The sequence below is a fragment of the Protomyctophum bolini genome (genome assembly GCF_963924005.1).
Source record: "Protomyctophum bolini genome assembly, chromosome: 1".
NCBI classification, from domain to species: Eukaryota; Metazoa; Chordata; class Actinopteri; order Myctophiformes; family Myctophidae; genus Protomyctophum; species Protomyctophum bolini.
In genome coordinates, this window is record NC_137862.1 from 49,457,556 (window position 1) to 49,480,083 (window position 22,528).

General features: G+C 43.4%; 2 protein-coding genes across 3 annotated transcripts; both read left to right on the forward strand.

The window, feature by feature from the left end:
• The first annotated feature begins 567 nt into the window (after positions 1–567).
• On the forward strand, positions 568–19,433 carry katnb1 (katanin p80 (WD repeat containing) subunit B 1). Of its 2 annotated transcripts, none has more exons than XM_080792404.1 (20): positions 568–671; positions 1,696–1,795; positions 1,911–2,041; positions 4,289–4,406; positions 4,932–5,032; positions 8,616–8,657; positions 9,556–9,639; positions 10,494–10,609; positions 10,696–10,767; positions 11,262–11,412; positions 12,169–12,356; positions 12,741–12,889; positions 13,811–13,861; positions 14,012–14,076; positions 14,797–15,039; positions 15,503–15,646; positions 16,361–16,437; positions 16,539–16,613; positions 17,925–18,041; positions 18,488–19,433. In XM_080792404.1, the coding sequence occupies exons 2-20, from the start codon at positions 1,741–1,743 to the stop codon at positions 18,621–18,623; spliced, it is 2,115 nt and encodes a 704-aa protein (XP_080648530.1). In that variant the 5' UTR covers positions 568–671; positions 1,696–1,740; the 3' UTR covers positions 18,624–19,433. The 2 variants fall into 2 exon arrangements, with proteins under 2 accessions (XP_080648530.1, XP_080648531.1); XM_080792405.1 differs by having other exon boundaries at positions 12,744–12,889.
• A 1,055-nt stretch (positions 19,434–20,488) lies between these two features.
• Positions 20,489–22,051, forward strand: LOC308320652 (uncharacterized protein; the record flags this gene model as incomplete). The annotated part of the gene is made up of 1 exon (XM_080771244.1): positions 20,489–22,051. One exon carries the CDS (start codon positions 20,489–20,491, stop codon positions 22,049–22,051), a length of 1,563 nt encoding a protein of 520 aa, XP_080627370.1.
• Between the last annotated feature and the right edge of the window lie 477 nt (positions 22,052–22,528).

Genomic DNA, 22,528 nt, shown 5'->3' on the forward strand with positions numbered 1-22,528 from the left:
ATCACTGGAAAGATTAGACAGTATCCAGGATGGAACCTATGTAGGTAATTTCATCTTTAATGTATCTTAAATTCCCATTGACAATATGTGGACGAGCACATTGGCTATTATTTTCAGTCAGTCAGTTTGTGTGTGTGTGTGTGTGTGTGTGTGTGTGTGAGAGACAGTGTGTGTGTGTGTGTGTGTGTGTGTGTGTGTGTGTGTGTGCGCGCGCGCGTGTGTGTGTGCGTGTGACTGTGTGCGTGCGTGCGCGCGCGTGTATGTTGCTAGGTTCCACTGGTGTTACCCATAGAGTATTGTTACCAAGTAAACGCTTCACAACCACAGACACAAGTGGCAACAAGATTTCACCTTCAAAATAAAAGTGACATAAGCGCTCTAAAAAAACCACATTAGCGATATAAATTACGAAATATATATTATTATTATATAATTTAAACTCAATTTAAAGGATACATGATTTAGTTTACGGGCAAAAATTTATACCGGCGGTAATAAATGCAATGAAGTTTTGAACAAGATCTTAATGTTAAGTGCGTGACCGGGAAGTTATTGTGTGTGTGTGTGGTGCACGTTGACATTCAGACACAGCGGTGTTGTTGTGACTGACAGCAATAATCTGTGTTTAGTGTTTACTGTTCCACACACACATAAATGCATCAACAATGCAGGTACGGATCAACGTTATTATTACTTTACGTTTTCTTCCCTCCGACAAGCATTAATCCTGTTAAATATATAGTCTCTATTTAACTATTTTATTTACGGTATTTAAAATAGATGTCGTCAATGTTTGCTACGTTCCAGCTAACATTCAGGCCATTTGATCAGATTTAGCCTCTCAGACTCCCAAAGTGACCAAATATTTTGTTGTCGTTGAATAAGATTTTGTCCAATGCTGTATTGATGTTGCATGGTACCATGGGGAGAGATAACAGGGCAAACGTTGATCAAAATAACTATTCTACATTCTCTAATAACAATTATTGTGTAGACTTCTTGTAAATTAACTTAGAAATGCAGATATTTAACAACAATTAATGTAACTCTTGATGGTGTAAAATGCCACATGGACCTGTAAGGCACGGGTCCATTTGGTTTCATTTTACACACTCAAGAGTTAAAGATCTTTAAGGTTCATTTGGTTACCAACTCTCCATCATATTACTGGGGACCACCTGAACCCCATCAAGGACAACTGGTGGACGTGGTGGTCCCCCGGTCCAAAGCCACTGCCCTAATTAGCTCTGCATGGTCCATAGCTCTAATGCGTTATGCCCGCCCCTAATGTGATTCATTCTTAAACAGCTGTCAACAATAATGGCAGCTGATCAGTACCCAGCCTGCTGGGACCTTACTGCTCGATTATTTAGTGTAATAATAATAATGTTATTTCTCTGATATCACAAGCCACTCATTCCAAACATAATACATAGCTAGATTGTCTTTCATGCAGTAAAATTGTTTTTGCTAAATATGTTTGTTAAATTTGTTAAAGGGACACTTTACCCTTTTTGCTTGTGATGGGTTTCACAAGCAGGTGAAGTTTATTGAGTTAATTAGGTCCCAGAGTATCTAATGGGAAATGTGGTTGTTTGTTGCTCTCAGTCATGTGTAAGACTTGATTTAGCATGGATTATTAATGCTCATAGTCTCCTGCTGCCTCATGGATGATGATCAATGATTGTCCCATAGATGCTATAGTGAAAAAGGAATAGCAGCCTCCAAAGTGTCCCCATCATGGCTGCAGTTGCTTCTTCTTCTTCCACCACAACCAAAATGTCCTGGCGATTACGTAAGTTATCATCCATCCATGAACTATTCCACTTCCAGTATGGGTGTGCAGTTGTGCACTATAGAGACTCTGAGATATAAATATGTTTATTGTTTTGTTTTGATATTTTTTGCAGAAGAGTTTGTGGCTCATTCCAGCAATGTGTCCTGTCTGGTCCTGGGGAAAAGCTCAGGCCGCCTGCTGGCTACTGGTGGAGAGGATGGAAAAGTCAACATCTTCTCTGTCAGCAAACCCAACTGTGTCATGGTCAGTGCTGTTTTGTCGACTAAAATTAAGACGAAATGTGTTCGTCGACTGGCTTTTTTCACTGACAAACTAAATTAAAACTGAATGAAAACTAAGCCATGATGACTGAAACTAAGACTAAATGTATTGACAATTTCGTCAACAGATAAAAACTAGACTAAAAGGTTAGGAAGGGACTAGTGGACAAGTGGTCATTTTACACTTACATTTTACACATAGCATGCTGAAAATGGCAATCAACTAGCAAATGTAAAAACAGTCATTAGGACGGCATCAAGGCCTGCCAAAATACATTTTAGTCGACTAAAATGTTATGATATTTAGTCGATTAAAACTAGACATTTCAGGTGACTAAAATGTGACTAAGACTAATCAAGAGACTATGACTAAAACTAAAATCAACATTTGCTGCCAAAAACAACACTGGTTATGGTATGCATGGTTCAATTGGTATTGCATTTTATGTATTACATTTATTTTCACCCAGGCACTATGCTTTATTTTACCCAGGCACTAAAAACAAACATTCAGAGCCACCTCAGTTGCTGTAGAATTCTGTATGTGAATTCCACAGCATACTTAAGCTTATACTTTCCAGATGAATTGACCCAAAAGATGCCCTTTATGACCATTTCTATCACACTGTGCTGCACCTCATGAAATTAGTGTTTCTCATTATCAAATTTCACATGTCAGACAACAAGCAATAACATTAACATATACGTATTTCATGTTTACTCAAAATGATTAATTATATACATATATTTTTTGTTGTGCGAGTTGACATAACATAAAGTAGAAGTCAAGGGCATGTGAATAAGCAGGTCAGACCTGCACTTTAACTGGTTTTGAATTTTAGTGTATTGACTTGAGGAGAGGAAGTTCCTTGTCAGCTAATATGACAGGGACATTTTTGGGAACACGGTTAAAATCTGTTGCTGCCATACTGTACACATGCACCCACTTCAACAACAAGGGCCAGGACTATGGAGAATATGGCTTTTATAATTTGTGAATCTGGATCCTGAGTGTGCTGGCTCAGGGATGACCACATATTTAGGTGGCCCAGGCAGGCAAGTTCCACGTCTCCTGGAACGTGTGGGCGGTGTTCCTTCATTTCTTACCCCTGGGCACCAGCGTCATGGCACTATCCTATGCTCCCAGATCTGGTTGCAGGTGTCTTGAACAATGGTGGCCACTGTGGAAATCCCCAAACGAAAACTAGTGTCGGTCGACACAAACTTGTCCACTATTTCATGTACTGTACACTGTACAGCAGTCTACTGAAGAAACGGTTTACCAGAGCAAAAGGGAGACTAATAATAGCTTTAAATGATCACATAACGCCTGAGATCATTTGTACCCAATTTGATGTAAATAATCATGTTTCTGTAACATTGCCCCCCCACTATAGATCTAAAAAAATCTATTTTTGCTCAGTTTTTAGAGGCCCTTGGTGTTTGTGTGTGTGTGTGTGTGTGTGTGTTACAAATGTGGCGTCAATCAGACAATGCATTCATGATTTATACATTGTGTAGTGAGTTTTGGCCAAAATGTGTATGGGATGTAACGAAGATTGCTCGGCAGACAAAGTGTGTTTTGAAGATGGAAAAATGGCAGACATGATCCGAGGAATCCATGGATGTTTTTGATTGTACAAGGTATGGTTCAAGAGTTATACTGTATGCCAAAATCTAAAGTGGCCTTCTAGAACGCCACTATGCACGATCTTGGAGAAGAGTGTCTCTCTTGGCATGTTGGCAGCGTGTATGAAAAAATGTTTGCTTATCAGTCCAGACTCTTGGTGCTTCTCAGACGCACACAAGGCAAAAAACACAATTTCCACCTTCTGGCCTAGCTACGATATTACAAATGTTTATATCCTACCCTGATAAAGATAACATGCAGTATATGGTACATTGGAGAAGTAAAGTATATTGCTCGGTATATCATGTTTGATTGGCTTGTGAAATTTAGCACACATACATGGCTGACTGCATCATCAATTGCTGCAGGTGTGAATGCTTTGCATGTAGAACATTTTAACCATGGTATCTGTGCCTCATTTCCACATCACACTTGTGTGAAAAGGGTTTAAAGGTGAAATGCGGAAGAAAATGCTCGACATTGCTCATATGGCTGAAAAGGAGACTTGAAAATGAAATGTTATAAAATGCTCACAAAATAATTCTGAATTTGTTTGCAGTTCAATCACTTCTAATTGTCTTTTCTGGAAATCCTTCTCAGAGTTTGACAGGTCACAGTAACCCAGTGGAGTGTGTGCAGTTCAAAGGTTCCGAGGAGCAGGTCGTAGCAGGGTCACAGTCAGGATCCCTGCGCGTTTGGGACTTGGAGGCCGCTAAAAGTGAGACGTGTGTGTGTGTGTGTGTGTTAAATAATATAGGTAGTTAAACTACTAGTCGACTAGTAAAATGACTAGAAGTGAATGCCCTAGTGTGTGGTATGATAAGACTGTTGAAATAGAAAGCTTGTAGTACTAGTAGTCGTGGTTGTTGAGATCAGCCCCCCTTTTAGAAACTAGCTCCTTGCCACTCTACACACCCTACACACTTCCACTCGGTTTGATCATAGATATATAAATCATAAAGACGGCACTGGGGGAAGGGAGGGGAGGGGAATCCCAGTGCCCTCTCTATTATTTATATATCTATGCTCAAACCGAGTGGAAGTGTGTAGGGCGAGTGGTGAGGAGCTAGTTTCAAAAGGCACAGCAGTACAAGGTTTAAGGGTCCTGGTAGGATAGAAAACCAGAAGTAGTACCTTGGGTCCTTGTAGATTTGAAAACCAGCAGTACAAGGCATACTGGTAGATAGTGGTAGGACAGAAAACTAGCTGAACATGTTTCACTCTTTGTTCTTATTTTCTTCAGTCTTACGGACTCTGGCAGGACACAAGGCCAACATATCCAGCCTGGATTTCCATCCCTTTGGGGATTACTTGGCGTCAGGGTCCATGGACACAAATATCAAGGTTTGTGTGTGTGTGTGTGTGTGTGTGTGTGTGTGTGTGTGTGTGTGTGTGTGTGTGTGTGTGTGTGTGTGTGTGTGTGTGTGTGTGTCTCGGAGTTGGTGCCTTTTAGAAATATTACTGTACTTTCAGAACTTAATTTAGAAACAATCGCTGGGTCTTTGCTGAATGGAGTTGCATAAAATATAACTCGAGGTCAGTTCCATGCTGCTGTTATGATTTTCCCCTCCACAATATGGCTGCTGTGTCTACCGTTTTACACGTCTATGGTCTGAGCCTGAGCCTGAGTTTAGTTCATGGGGCAATTGGGAGACCAACAGGTCAGCTGACCTGTGGGATCTCGAAGTAGAAGGGGTTGTAGCAACCCATTAAGAACTTTGTAAATCAAGAAAATCCTAAGGGACTGATCGTTATTTATCCACCAGGGGGGGGTGGTGCAGATGTGATTTCATTTTTTTATTTTACCTCATCCCCCCCCCAGCCTCCAAATATTTTTTCGGGACCCCCCCTCAGGTACTGGAAGAATATATATGACCTCCCCCCCCCCCCCCCCCCCCCCCCCCACACCATAGACCATATTTATTTTATATTCACACCAACAGTATAGCAGCATAAAGTAAACGCTGATCGTTTATTAGGCGGCGGCCGTCTGGGGTTCATTTGGTTCCATATCCGTCATTACATTATGGTCAACACTCAACACTGATGATATGCCATTGCATTCTTCCAACTAAAGATTTAAATATGAATCTGGCAGCTTCGAAAATAGCATACGCAGACCTACAAGCTCACAACAACACGCTGATGACGCGACGCAAATGTATGAGCTTAGATTGGCTATTTTTAAGGTGAGCCTCGTGCGTAAAGTCATTCTAGCCAAGCTGCCAAGGCAGTGGGCACCCCTCGCCTCTGTGCCCAAGCCCAGGATGATGAAAATGAATGAATGCTAAATAAATATGTCACGCAGTCGCATACCATAATACTACAGCGTCATACTCCACAGAGAAAAGCACAATTTGCGCAACACCAACGTTCAACTGCCTGCTCGGCTCATTTAGCCAGCCAGGCACCACCAAATAGTATAACTCTTTCTTTAATCTATTACAACCACATACGCAGACAAAAGTACATGGCACCGCGGACAAAACACAAGTAGGCTACTAAACTTGTGGCTCATTTCCATCCGTCACACAGTCAGGGACCCTGCTGAGGATTTGGTCCACTGTTTACCCTCCTACTGCATATATCAGCGCTGCATGCAGATCGGCTATTTTTCCGTTTGTGAGGACGCACACATGAGTGCGCGTTATTACGCGGCGGAGCCGCGGAGATTTTATTTATTTATAATGCGTGTGAAATCAAATGGCATGTGTGGCGTCACTGGCGTGGTGCGTGGTAAAGGGTTAAATTGCGTGACTGTCACACTCAAAGGGTGAGACATGGCAGCCCTGGCTACTGTGACGCACACACCAACAATCCACCATTGCAATGCGAGTGCGCAAAGATGCACATGATATGATAGCTGCATGCTTTTAGACCAGCCCTACCGTATTCTGAATGAGAATCTGTCTCGCCTGCATGCCACCATGTTGACGATGCGTTGTCCAAAGACGGTAGAGTCTCTTCCATCAAAATGTTCCATGCCCATCAACATAAAGGCCTCAAGGTGTTCCTGTGATGTTTTGCTACTTTCTATGTTCGTTCACAATCAATTTCAGTCACAAACAGTAACTTGTGAGAAGTTTATATCGTAACATCATCCACGACCTCAGCCCCATTATTATTATTGTTGCAGCGGTGCTGTCAGCCTGCTCCTCGCCTTCCTCCTCTCTGACCGACAACACTCGCTCTTTACAGCGGCCTGCTGCTGCTGGCCCACAATTCAAACATCGCGGTTCATAGCTTGAAACATTTTTCGCTTTTTCTACTGGAAATGTTATGAACGCAGAATCAATCTGTCCCGCGCTGTTTTGAAGTGGGTACACGTCAGACGTAAACTACATCAGCGGCCGGGGGAGGGACCTTTGCTGGTAGAACAGAATCAGATCTACAAGCTAACAACGTGTCACCAAGCAACACGTTGTTAGCTTGTAGATCTGTTCTATTTGCATGCGCAGTTGCGCACACATGGAAGATACCAAGTACACTCGCCACACAGGGTAAACTTTATCTAATTTAACATTTGTCAAGTTGGTCACGGGGCCAAAAGCGGTTGACAGAAACTGGTCGACATGTTCTGTTGCCCCAACAGCGGCAGAAACAAGGCCTTTTAACCAGGCTACTTGCACACACTACAACTCGCTTACAATTCGCAAACCTGGCAACACTGCCGTCTCTTACCAGCCCCGCCCCCACACTAGCTTGACAATGTCATCTCGCGCAGCACAGAATCTGATCTCGCGCAGGACATTGATGACAGACAGAAGGAACAGGAGAAATTATACGATCGCTATTTCGCTTATTCCATCTAAATCTCTTTATTTACAACATAAATGACTCGACGATTCCCTTAGTTACATCAACATTGTTCATTGTCATTAATCGGATTGTGCCAAAATATCACCCTTACACCGATCACTTTGCCTATTTTCGCCACACAGCCAACTGCCCCCCCCCCCCCCCCCCCCCCCCCACACACACACACACACACACACACACACACACACACCAACATGCGATTCATTAAATAACTATTTCTCCGCACGCGCGCACACAACATTATTCACGTGAAGCCCAGTGGCGGAACAACATTGGGCCGGACCGGGGGGTGAGACAGCACGACCGGGCCTCACCGAACCCCCCCAACGGGGAGAAAAAACATTTACGCTAACAGTTGCTGCTAATTTGAGCAGGCGTGCATGAACGAGAGAGGAGTTATGTGTGTGAGGAGCTGATCACAGTCACAGATAGAGAGGGAAAGTGTTATATTTTGCCTATTATTTCTGCTATATATTATTGATCGCGTCTGTGTCTGTGACATTGCGCAGCAGTGCACACACACGAGAGAGAGAGAGAGAGAGAGAGAGAGAGAGAGACGTCGAGAGAGAGAGGTGCTGCGTGCTCAAAAAAAAAATAGGCTACTACTCATTAAACTACACTTTATGAAATCATTGTTGCAGCCTACACACATATATTCTGGCCCATTCAGAACACATTTCCCAAATCTCTGATTTATCCACACATCGCTCTCTGTGTGTGTGTGTGTGTGTGTGTGTGTGTGTGTGTGTGTGTGTCGCGTCGCCCTCCAGCTGCAATTGCGAGTGTGCGCCGTGTGCAGGGCACACTACTGAGTTTAAAAACACAGCTGAAACATGCAACGACACTGGGATGAGCCCGGCGAAGCCGGGCGAAATTCTAGTATAGATATATATGAGTGAAACACTATGAAAAACAAAATAATCAAAACATTTTTTAAATACAAAATTCAGCAAAATAAAGTTGTACATCCTCCCCCAAGCCAAAATAAAAATAAACATATCCCCCCCTCAGGCTCAAAAAATAGTTTAATGACCCCCCCCCTTTTTTGCACCATACCAACCTTTGATAAATAACGATCAGTCCCTAACATTGTCTTCTTTTTTTTCAGATGTGGGATTTACGGAGGAAAGGATGTGTGTTTAGGTATAAGGTAAGCTGTGTGTGTGTGTGTGTGTGTGTGTGTCGCCATGTGTAGTGAATTGAAGGATTTCATGTGCATAGATGACCAAATATAAAATGCTAAGTAACCGAGGACTACTGACAACCTCCAGACATTCAGGTGTCACGAAGTGCCTCCTTAGCCTTGTGATCTGATTTGGTACAGCATTTGTAGTCAATAGCTAGGCTTCCTGTTATCCACTTTAGCGATTGCCAAAGGTCTACAGCTAGTTTAGTCAGCTGCTGCTGGTGGGTGTGCGTGAAGTTTGTCTCCCTGGGTTGCTTGCTCGCACTCTCGTGGTTAAATGCATACTGCAAAGTTTGTGTGAGTCAAAGGTTTGGGGTGTATACTTTATAATATACAGTATACACAGTATTCAAGCTTCTTAATTCAGCATGCGGGAGAAAAAAAAGAAAACATGAACATACTGTATGAACAGGATCATTCTGCTTTGATGCCCTTACTTCATGGAACACTCTACATTGAAACACAAAAAATGAATACCCCAATATCCTAGGGACAATTTAATAACCTGCTTTTAAATCTCTCCTCAATATGTGATTGTTTTTAATTTGTGCTTTTGTTCACTGCTTGTGTTTTGTAGATTAGTTTTTATGTTTTATATCCGTCTTCATTTTTGATTTTGTGCATGTGATCTCGGCAGCACTGAAAATGAGGGTGAACCTCATTTGCTTTTTCGAGAATAAATAAAGGTTTCAATCAATTATGCCCCCCATCCAGCTTCCCAGTTCCCACCCCCCCCCCAAGGCCCATCCAAACAGAGGCCCATTCGTGTCAGTTCCCATTGGGTTAAATCACAGGCTTGTGCCACACAGTCATGGAGGATAAAGCCAGAACAACTTGAATGCGTTTCTATTGTTTTCCGCAGGGTCACACCCAGGTAGTGAGATGCGTGGCTTTCAGCCCAGATGGAAAATGGCTGGCATCTGCTAGTGATGACAGCACCATTAAGGTACCACACCTATACACCAAAGACTATTAATATGACGATGATTTATTATGAATAACTATGCGTTTTGATTAACATGGCTCACTAACCACCAAGCGGTCTTATCCCAAGGCTAAAATTTAACTTGGATAGGATGTTATTTAGACAGATGCCATGTTAATTTATTGACCTGGCATCCTGTAGTTTGTATAGTGTAAATGTACAGATTATTGTTTTTCCTGATATTATACTTTTAGACTGACGCAAGGTTCGTTTACCTATGGTCCTCGATTACAAAGGCACTACACTGTCTCTCTGCATTGTATGTACCTTATTGTAAGTCGCTCTGGATAAAGCGCGCCTGCTAAATACCTAAAATGTAGCATTTTATAGTCTTTTATTAGCCACAATTAACTTACTGTCTGCAAGTTGCAACCATCTCCATTGACCGCCCATTCATGAAACACAATCCTATCTCATTGTATTAAACAACAAAACTCACCAATATTGCAACTCTACGGACAGCTCGCGTTATCCTTTGTCTCTGTCAAGACTTTGTCCATCGTTGTCATGTTAATGAGCAACTTTATGTCAAACTCTGTGCAGTCATATTTGTCAATGTAAATCACTCAACATCAACATGGATTGATTTGACTGCAATATCGGTGAGTTGAAGTTGTTTTAATACAATCAGAAAGGGCTTTTCTGTTTCATGAATAGACAGTCAATGAAGCTTGTTGTAACTTAGAAGCATCTGCAAGTTTCAACCAACATTTTAATTTGCGTTTTAGCCTCTATCTTAATTGACCAAGTAAGTACAGTACAATTTATTTGTCAACAGCACCAATGTCTTCTATTTCTTTCACAATGTCTCTTAGCTTTGGGACCTAACTGCGGGGAAGGTGATCACAGAGTTCACAGCTCACAGTGGACCTGTGAACATTGTTCAGTTCCACCCTACAGAATACCTGTTGGCATCGGGCAGCTCGGACAGGTACAACAGACACCCACATCTGTATTTTAAGGCCATATAGTTTGCATTTTATTTAAAATGGTTACTGTTGTGTTCGTATATTACAGGACAATCAAGATGTGGGACTTAGAGAAGTTCAGCATGATCGGCTCTTCAGAGGGGGAGACGGGGCCTGTCAGGTGTGTATGGTGCCAGTCAGAGTGATAGGTACCGGTATATGAATTGTTTGGTTCAACCCACTTTGGTAATGGGGTGATTGTAAGGAGGAGTACAGCCTCTAGCTATTCTTGCAGCTTTTTTTCTTTTTTTTTCACTTAATTTTTATTGAAGGAAGAATAGACACAAACAAAAACTCAACTAACAAGACAATACGGGAAAGAAAAAGAAAAGAAAAAGGACAAAAAGTAAAAGAAAAAAGGCTGCATTTTTCATATTACAATAAACATTCAATGAAATTCTATTGCAATATCGCTAGGCTGAGAGAAGAGATTCCACTTTTCACCACCGCCATTAGTGTATGACTGTGTGTGTGAATGGGTGAGTCTATGTAAAGGTGTGTGAATGGGTGAATGTAATGCACAATCTATGTAAAGCGCCTTGGATAAAGGCGCTCATATAAATGCACCGTTTCCCATTTGACCATTTTCTTCATCTAATGTCTCCGTGCTTGCAGGTGTCTTGTGTTCAACCCAGACGGCTCCTGCCTGTACAGTGGGAGTGTGGACTCGCTGCATGTGTACGGTTGGGAGCCAGACTGCTGCTTTGATGTGGTGCCAGTGGGCTGGGGCAAGGTGGCCGACTTGTCCATCTGCAACAACCAGCTGGTATGTACTGTAGTTGTAGGCTCATCGCCAGTCCTAAAAACACTACTGTTGTTAACACTTTTAGTGCCGGAAGTGCATCAAAATAGGAGCTCTGGGGTGCCGGAGTTGTCTGATCGCTTTTACTCTGAAAGCCATGAACCGGAAACATTTTCCTAAAAAAGTTGACCTAACATCCTGGTCATTTTAATTTATACGATATATGATCCAAAAAGCGTTCATATTTTGCGGGAGAGACGGATGAGGAGCAGAAATGAAGCGCCAGCATATCGATACATTCATCACCACGGAGGGCGCCCTGGATTAGGAGATACGAGTCATTCTTTCCGCCGCGCTAACATGCGAGTCAATGACAAGCTAATAATTGCACAGAGTGTTAGCATACGGCAAGCGAAAAGACAAAAAAAGAAATAGGAAAAATTCTGAATATTCTTATCTCGCCCTGTATCATTGAGGATGCGCTATGACGTACAGACACGTTCAAGGCTACAATCGTTTCGAATCCTTATGACGGCATGAGGCGTAAAAATTGTGTTAATGGGAATTTAGTCTGTGATTCAGCCTGTAAAGAAAAATCACTCCAGTGTGAACTGAGCGGCACAACTATACTTTTATTGTGACACCTACTGTACTGTACGGCACAGTTTTATTGTTGGTTATACTTGTATTGTTTTAGTGGTCAGTGTGACTGGGCCTGTAGGCTGCTCAACAGTGCCACTTTAAGAAAGTGACTTTACACCTCTGTATTATTATTCTCAGATCGGCGTGTCTCACCAGCTGACCAGTGTGTCCTCCTATGTGGTCGACCTGACCAGAGTAAAGAAGTCTGGATGCTCTGAGACCAAAGGCCATGTCCAGGACAACCAGCCGATCACAGAGCCCTCCCCCAAAGGCTCCACGCTGAGGCGCAGCTACGAGAGGCCCACCACCACATGCAGCAGTCAGAGGTCAGAGGTCATGAAGTAGAGAAACTTCCTTACGTAAACTGTGTTCTTAACACCCTGAGCCGTTTACGTCACATTTGACCTAATTTCTCCTTTCATTGTCAAATATGAGACGTGTGGGGACAAGAAAGATGGCGTCAATTTTCCCTTCAACGTCAATGGCGTTTAATGTTTGTGTTGCGGACATTTTGTGGGGACAAAAGCTGTATATAGGAGGAGCCCCTCAAAAACTAAACGTTCCAAAAAGACGCCATTAGGCCGGGTTTGTTCCATAAATACGGTGACCTAAAAGTCAAATTGTGCAGCTGGAATACGGTGACTTAAAAGTCAAATTGTGCAGCTGGAATACTAAGTGAGTTACTGGCAACCTCTGTGCTGTGCCATCAGCAGGGTGAAGGCGCGCCAGGAGCGATGGAGCCCAGAAGGCGAGCACCGCAGCCCCAGCAGCGAGGACGAAAAGGAGGAGAAGGAGTCCACTGCTGAGATTCAGAATGCAGAGGACTACAAGGAGATCTTCCAGCCCAAGGCAGCCATCTGTATGTCTGCTCAATGTGTAAACCAAAAAATATCCCCTGTGTTAAATTTTGCTCTCAGGCCTATTTGAGGGCGGTAATCTGCAGCAATTCGGTATTTTAGTCCGTCATTTTGTAGTCCTGCGCTACGTCCGGGCCCAAGTGGCACCAGCTCCCATCCGCTTCTCATTGTAAATAGCAATATCTAAACGTGTGAATCTTTTTACAATAACGTTATTTTTCAGAAAGGAAGCCATTGAGGGTTAAAATGGGTTATAATGCTTCCAACTCGAGTAGAATTATTAATGTTCTGTACAAGTGTCCATGACAAAGAAAATATATGATGTGGAGACAATAAAGACTATTATTATCATTATTATTGAAGATGGCAACAGTCCATTTTCTCAGTGGGCATATTTAGAATGTGCGCAGGGTTGAGTAAGTTGAATCTAGTTTGCATCTCTAATGCAGGATTTAGTTGACACAATGAAATAAAATGTTGATAGTATTCAGTGTGGGGCAGACCGACGGCCTGTCAGATTTGGGAGACCAGTAGCTTTGTTGTTGCAAGGAAAGCGATAAAATGGTTCTAGTCTCAGATCAGTTGAAACACCGCTCCGACGGAGGGACACAGTATAACTCTATGGGGACACAAAAGCGACACAAACGGTAGGACCCGGAAACAAACCGTAGGACCCGGAAGTATCTAGAGTTTCACGCTAACAGAATCTCCCATTCGCTAAGATTCCGAAGTATTGTGAGCCAAAAAGGTATGTGGTATTTCGGATGTGTCAGCAATTACATTATCTCCCTGAAAGAGGCCTGAGGGTTTAACAGTCGGTGCTTATGGGTCAACTTGACACTCTTGTTAATTGTTAATTGAACACTCCAGCATGTGGTACTGTTGTGTTGACTTTGTTCCCTCTCCTCTCCTCTTCCTGTCAGCTCGCACCCCTCCCAAGTTCAGCGAGCCTTTCCCTGCTCCGCTCGAGGAAGGTGAGTGAACCAAAGCTGTGTCTCATCTGCAATCTGTGCTCCGTAGGAGACGAGCTCCTTCATTTAGGTCCTGCAACTATCGATTCACTTTGAATAATCCAGAAGTGCATTTTTTTTTAGATGTTTACATTTGTATTTTTCTCTATACAGATAGGTATGTGGTGAGAGCCAGCCAAGTGACAGATGTTATGACACCAATGCCCGACAAACAGCAGGTGGGTGTATTGGTACACATTCTTATTTACAGTATAATGTGGCCAGGTTTTAATGGTACATGTATTCACACTCATTGAGTGCATGCCTTAACCTGCATTTAGTCCCAACTCTCTCCTTGAAATGTGACACTTTCCCATTTCTACATTGTTTGGGAGCATTGTGGTTTCAGTATGTTATACCTGATATCCTATGTCAAATATGCTAATGCTATAAAGACATCAAGTTTGATACCTTTTTTTTTCCTTTTTTTTTTTTTTCTCCTTGTCTCCCACAAGTCAAGATACATGGAAAGCCATGAGTTTCTTGATCTGTTACAGCCCTGCTATATAGAGACCTTTTTGGGAATTTCTGGTTGTGCACTATTGCCTATTGTCGGACGCCACTACTGTATAAAGTATTGGAGTATAAAAATAAATTGCACCACTCAGTTCACACAGGTGTGATTTATTTTTAAGACCGACAAAATAGAAATCACCTACAGTCAATACAACAACAACAAAGCAAATAAAAACAAACGGACAAGAGAGTAAGAGAAAAGGAAGAAAACTATAACATAGTTTAGCATTTTTTTACGCTTGCGTTGTCGCGCCCCTCTTGAACGAACCTGTAGTAGACCTGTCGTTGATCCAGGCAACAACGTGTGCGTTCCTCGCTTCCCGTTTGCGAGGCCCTTAAGACGTTCTATTCTAAAGCCTGCTGCTCAATGCCTCTCTCCACAGCCTGGCCATCTGAGGGACATCCCAATGGCGACGTCCACTCCTGTCCAGCGGGTTGAACCCACGGTGGTCTCCTCGGCGCCGCGGCCCATCCCCGCGGCGCGACCTCCTCCCCCGGTCTCCGTCTTTCCTGCTCCCCGCTCGGAACCCCCCCAGGCCTCCCTCGCCAAGCCCAAAGCACAGCCCAATCTGATCCCGGCTGCCAGGAGCAAGCCCATAGGGCTCAACGTGGCCGATTTCTTACCAGTGAGTAAATACTCTGAACATGCCGATTGTACCATTGATCAGAATTGACCTTATTGTCGCATCACAAGGTTTACAGTTGTAAAACAGTGGGTGAAATTTGTTTTTGTGCAAGCGCCATCGTTTATTGAGGGGGCGCTAGCCCCTCCTATATACAGCTTTTGTCCCCACGCGTCTCGATATTTGCCATTGACAATGAAAGGAGAAATTGGGTCAAATGTCTGCCAAAAATGTTTAACCAAATGTATCCAACCAATCGCATGAATTCAGTTCATGAGATGATGTATGATGATGTATAATGATAAGAGCGTCACACTCACTTCACACGGGTGTGATTTTGTTATTCCCATAAGAGAAAGGGTAATGACCAGTACACACTCTCTTAAAGCTTTGTCTCCTACTTCCACATTGTATGAAGGGGTCTCTCTCTCTCTCTCTCTCTCTCTCTCTCTCTCTCTCTCTGCAGTCCTCACGTGGTCCCACAGGCCTGAGTGATGAGGAGGTCCTTTCTCAGATGACTAAAGGTCACGACACCATGCGTGTGATGTTGGCCAACAGGATCAAGAACTTGGAGACGGTGAGAGCTGCGTGGGCCAGCGGAGACGTGAAGGTAAATGGTCTACTAGACAATTTACGATCTGAGGTAGATTCTTAAATTATTCAACATGGTTTTTCAAACACTTTATTTAAAAAAAAAACAATAGATGTACAAGCTCGCAACGTGGCACACTCGCTCTGAGCTTGCAGATCTGAATGGCCAACGCTAAAATCTAAAGTGACACTTTAATGGGCTAGTCCAGCAGTCAACGGGTGGGAAATTTGGTATATACCGTAGTCTTTTATATTGGCCTAAAATATTGTCTATAGTATATACATATATTCATGAATCCACTTGCTGACCGGCTGTTAGTATTGGGCAATTTGTTTTATAGGGGTTTCATGTGATCCTACCATTAACATCCTATGGCAGACTAGGCCAGAGACCACCACCGTTGAATAGAGATAGTTACGTTATGGCCTTCCTGAGTGTTTTGGAAATATAACAATGTGTTAATTTCCAAAACGCTCAGGGAAATAACCAGTAAGACGCGTTAACGCGGGGAGCGAACGCAGCTGTTGTGGCAGTCTGACAGACAGACAGACTGACACAGTTAGTGCTCATTGCGTTCGCAATAATGAATGAATGACATTAGGAAATATACAATAGGCATTATTAGGCAACATTACATGAGGAACATTGGGCACTGGCAGCATTGTTGTTGCGATTATGCTATTGTTTCAAAGTTTGTTGTTGCTATTATTTGCCCACTTTTTTGTTTTCCAGGTGGCTATGGATACCGCTGTAGCCATTGGTGACATGTGCATCATTGTGGACGTGCTCAACATTTTAAATCTTAAACCGTGAGTGGGCATGACGTGTGCAGACACACACACACACACACACACACACACACACACACACACACGCGCGCTATAGCTACTATAATCTCTCTGTCTTTTAGGGCACTATGGAAACTGGACCTATGTACCTCCATCCTGCCACAGATCGAAAAGCTGCTGCACAGCAAATATGAGAGGTGAGCAAAGACGGGACGGTTATGCAATTGTCGCCTGGAGGCCACTTAAATAAATATACTCTACAAGACAAACAGGCCCATTGCATTCCAAAAAGAACAGAATGTGTCATATATATATCTCTGCTATCGGAAGAAACTCAAATGTTAATTATTCAGGAAATTAAGAACTTTTTGAAAACTAAGCAATACTGCCTCATCAAAGTTGGTGTTGTGACTTTATATATTGTCAATGACTTGCATGAGAGGGGGAGAGGTGGTGGAGTTAGCTGCTTTAGCAGACCGTTTGAGGATCCAATGGAGTTAAGAGGTTTTGTCCCAACTTACGTTCTTTCCATTGGTTCAATATTTTTCCAAAGGGTGTTCAATAGCACTGCTTTATGCAAAACAATATCTAAAACCCCAAAAACGGAGTTATGAGGTTTCCTCCCAACAGCAGTTGAAGTTTGAAGATATATACAGTCAGAATTTCATTGGTTCCAAACCGACAGCAATAACAAAAATGACCCTTGTTGGTCAGCTGTTTGTTTGGGTTAGCTGTTGACCCCAGGGAGAAGTGTGGTGTTTTCAATTTCAAGAATAGCAGAGATGGTACAAGACAACTGGTGCACAAAATGAAATAACAGTACTGGGAAATTATTTTGAAATGAACTTCTTCCATTGTTGGCTAAAGGCTCATTCATAGTCTGGATTTTCGGTGGTGAGGTGGCCACCGGAGCTGAAATAACGTTGATCGGTGGTGAGTAAAAACAGAAGGGTTGGGACAGTGGCGGTGGTTTGCTTTTCACCGTGGCTCGTGACGTCATGTTGTAGTTCGGTAAGCCTCCGAAAATCCAGACTATGTATGCCTTAACACTACTCTAAAGTGATTGATGGCTAGCATAATTGGCCTGTTCAAAGTCCAAGATTTATAACCAACTGTCAGCCACCCGGATGTATCCAAAAGTTGTCTCCTAAAAACATGAAAGTGTGTGGATGAAAACACCTGTGTGGGGTCAGTGGGGATCCAGCAGGAACAGTCGTGCATTCACTGGTTCCATTTTCTAAAGAGTAGATGGAAAGAAACTGTCTCTATACAGCAGCAGTGTTTTTTGCCAAAGGCACACAAAAAATGGCTGCTGGAAACTTTACTTTGTATTCAATTATTTTATTTGACTGTACCCTTTCTTAATCTTGAAACAGAAGTAGAGTTTTAGTTTTGTTGACCGGTATACATTTTGCTCTCTTATGAACTGAAAAGAAAATGGTGAACTTAACTAACAATGGCATTTATTATTGTGGTCTTTCTAACCCTGTTTTGATGTTTATCTCTAGTTATATCCAGACAGGATACATGTCTCTGAAGCTGATCTTGAAGCGTTTCTGGCCCCTCATCTCAGACACACTCAAAGCACCACCATCTGTCGGAGTGGACATCACACGAGAAGAGAGGTGATTATCTCCAGCTTGGCACTCCTCTAAACATACCTCCGTTCTCTAAAACTGTTATAAAAACAATATCCTTGTGTAGACCTTTCCTTAACAATGGTAGAATTTTTATTTGATTGTTGCTGGCAAAGAAGACTTATTTGTTTGGATGCTTGATAAACGACACCAGTGCATTTGGAGGCTTAACATAGGCTTCGGCCTGGCAGAGACAATACAGAGATAAATAATGAGGAATAGCAGATTGGCGTGTGACCAGCAGTGCAGCAAAGTCTCGTAGAGTCGCTAGTCTTTGTGACTTGGAGTGAAGGTTCCTCATTAATAATCTAGTGTTTTAAACTTATTAATGTATTGCATTTTGCACCACGTTCAGAATCGCAGTAGTTTTATTTTAAATCAGGAAAATGACAAATGTATTAAAACATGTTTTGTTTGTTCTTTGGTTTCTTCAGGCACGAGAAATGCAAGGCCTGCCATAAGCAGCTCAAGAATCTAAGCAACGTGGTGAAGAACAAGGCTGACCAGGTGGGGCGACACGGCAGTACCTTCAAAGAGCTCCAGCTCCTCCTGGCTCCGGTGGACTACTGACACCATCCAGTTTGGGATGCTGGTCATGGACCAGCCAATTGTGAGATGTTGGTAGCCGGGGAGCCAGCCCCGGCTCTGCCGGAGGTCTGCTCTGCCGGAAATATTGCGCAAAGGAAGTTAGGATAATTTTTGTATACCACACCATAGACAAAGTATGATGACATTTTGCCTTATATTGGTTAAGTAGCATGTGGCATGTCAAACTAGGTGGTTTTCATGATTCTGAATCCATTCCAAGCATTAGTCTTGTCAAGGAGTGTTTTTCGTGCAAGACTAATACTTGGAATGGATACAGAATCATGAAAACCCCCTAGTTTGACACGTCACATGCTACTTAAAGTATGATGACATTTTGCCTGATATTGGTTGTCTATGGTGTGGTATACAAAGATGTCCATAACTTTTGTTCCGCAATGTTTCCGGCAGGGCAGACCTCTCATTCTGTGGAGCTTAATGACCACGTGAATAGAGAAAACGCAGATAAACAGTATGTCACGACATCGGGTTAATCCTTAACCTGTGAACTCCCACAGATGTAGTGTTGTGCCTGACTCCTTAAACTGAGCAATCAATCATTTGAAACACGCATTAGGGTGGATATTATGGGCCAAACGTTGAGATGAATCCATACAATGAATACATCCAAATTCTTCTTCCGGATCCTCACGCGAGGCCTTCAAGCCAACAAGCTGCCTGATTTGTACACTTTGACCCTTACACTGTGTGGTCAATAGGATGTTATTTTTCTTCACTGCAGATTATTTTTATTTATATATATACTGTATGTCTTAAATAAATAAATTATCACCACTATGCTTAACAATGCTCTTTATTCATGTATTGTCTCCGCTAGGCCGAAGGCACTGAGGACGAGAGCACACTTTTCTAGTTATTCCTAACCCCCCAGATAGAAAATTAAATTCATTCCCTACCCAAAGTTTTTACATTGTCCTGACAATATTTGAAATGCCATTAGGTCAGGAGGCCGATAGCCTGGAACTCACCTATGCTTTGTATGGCATAGGCAGCTCCCGGCAGGATCCGCCGGGAGAAACTATGCGCAGCTGTGCGACATGAGACTAATTACTTAAGAGCGACAGAGAAAGAGGTACATGTGTGCGTGTGTATGTCAATTTTACAAAGGTGCAGACGATCAGAAATCAGCAGAGAGTGAGCAATGTTTGCTACTCTATGCCGAATTGAAGTGGACTCAGACCCAGACTTTTTTTTTTTCCTCCCTGGAAATAAAAACGTCTGGGTTTCCGAGGCTAGGAGGCCGATGAGGGGGCTAGGGGCCTCTATTTGAAACATCAGTGATGGAAATGCAATCATAGCCTTTGTTTTGGTTCTCATTTAAATGACTACAAACTGATACCAAAGCTTAAAAGAGCATGTTCAACCATAGCTCATTATAGGTGGATGCCATTAATGTCTACTTAAAGTCCAAGGCCACTTTTGTAGAGGTTTGGGTTGCCATGATGCAACTCCAAATGTGGACAAGAAATAAATAAATAAAAATTGCTCCAGTGATTAGAAATTGATCGTCTATAGACTATATATGTCTATAGACGATATGATGTTAATGACATCATCGGTTTCTTTCAATGACGACATTGATGGTAATTTCAAACCAGATTTAAGACGTCAAGAAGAGACGTGATGTCAGAGCTGATGTCAGTCTGTTTTGATTACATTATCCTTCCTGGGTGCACGGGCTACCCGTGTCGTGGGTCCTAGACACTCCAGCAGAGAGACGCAAGACAAGAGGGCAAGTCCCTGAAATAGATGTGGCACCCTGCAGTTCCCCCCCCCAGCCGATGACCAGTCAGCTATACTACAGCTGAATGAAAGCAGGTTCACACAGGATGTCAGCCTGTCCTAATGTCCTCGGGGAGTTAAAGCCCTGTGACCCGGCAGAGGAAATCCAGAAGCTACGACAAACTGAGATCAGACAAATGATGAAGCGTTTCCCCAATAATCAGCGTATTATTCAGGAGCAAGGTGATGGCCAAGTTACTTTTTATAGGGCAACTGTTCAGGCCACTGATCCTGACTGGCCTTTTGACCTGAAAGAAATTGACATCGTGGTGAGCTTCCCAGTGAATTATCCTCAGGAGATTTTCACATTAGACATACCAACTGACCAGGATCTGCCATCAGTAATGGGAAGGCATGTACAACGGGCATCGCTGGAGTGGCTTCAAGCCAAGCAGGCAACCAATCGGTTGATGGGAAAGGTGGAACTACTGCTCCGGCCATTTCTTCGCTGGCTGGACCGTAGCTTGGAGAGACTCTACACAGAGGGAGCTAGACAGTTGAAAAAAGACGTAGAGTTAGAGAGAGCTGGATTGCAGTTTGTGCCGTACCAGGAGCTCCAGGCAACGGTGTGCAAGTGCAATGAACCGCTGCACCCCGTCTCCCACATTGCTGTCCACGAAGACGAGGGCGAGAAGACGGAAGGAAACGGGACAGCAGCAGATCAGGGGAGACCAGGCTGTGATGATGAGCAACAGGAGGAAAGGGACAAGGCTTATCTACTCGCGGAGAACATTAGGATCGGCGATCCCCGCAAAGGCACGGAGGTAAAGCTACTGGGCCTGAGGCTGGGAGAGGGCACAGCTACCGTAGTGGCCAGACACATCACCGTTTGTCTGCAGTGCAATAGGTGTAAGGTGAGGGCAGACCTGACCCTGAGTGGGAGGACGCCTTGCGTGGCTCAGTGTGAGAACTGCAGCACTGGCATTAATGCCACGTTCAGGCCCAGCATGCTCCACCACTACAGTGACGTCCTGGGCTACCTGGACCTGAACAATGTCACTCCTGTTGACCTCGTGCTTCGGGAATGTGAGCTCACAGCTGGATGCCTGGGCTGCTCTCAGGATGTCCCTGTACAGAGCCTCTGCTACGGTCGGGCTAAGGATTTTAATTGTGAGCACTGCCACAGCAAACTCAGTATCCTCATTGACAGCACAAGATTCCAGTACATTCAGCTGCATTCTTCTAACACAGCGGGCTCGAGTGGTTCAGGTCTGAACTATCGGAGAAACATAAGAGACCCTGCTGTGCAAAAAGGAAAGCCACTGCCAGAAAATGGAACCTGCATGCATTATAAACAAAGCCGCCGCTGGCTAAGGTTTCCTTGCTGTGGCCGGGCCTATCCATGCGACGTGTGCCATGATAAGGACCAGGACCACCTCATGGAACTAGCCACCAGGATGATCTGTGGCCACTGTGCCAAAGAGCAGCCATACACCAATGGAAAGCCTTGCATCGGCTGTGCAGGCATGATGACAAGAGGAAGTCGCTCCAACCACTGGGAGGGTGGGTTGGGCTGCAGAAACAAAGTGAGAATGAACAGGAACGATGGAAAAAAATATGCTAACACTAACAAGACGGTGTCACGGAAAGTAGCCAGTGAAAAGAAATAGTCCACAACGGAAAACAGATTTTAACCAGTAACGTGTTCCTTGGAGCACAGGTGGGTCTATGCCAGGTTTGATTGATTGAACATTTTATTCACAGGTAGGTTATTGTGGCCTCCTATAACCGGCCAATGAGAAAAGGGGGGCTTTTCTTCTGTGGCCTATTCTATTGGAACTGTGCGTGCAATATTTCGCGGAAACTACACACTAAGTTCATGATTTGAGGCATTTTGTTCAGAATGGACCAATCCTGCAAACTTTGGAAGCCAATCTTAGCCAATCAGGATGTAATATGGAAAATCTGATCCGTGTTGAACACATGAATTCTATAGGGTAACCCGGTCAAGTTGGCAAGCCACCACGTACATGTGGGCACCAAGGGATGAGTGGGCACTAGGGATATGTGGGCACTTAAGATAACTGGGCACCTTAACAGTTATAACTACTATCACAATTTAGACAACTTGGAGTCGTCACACGAAA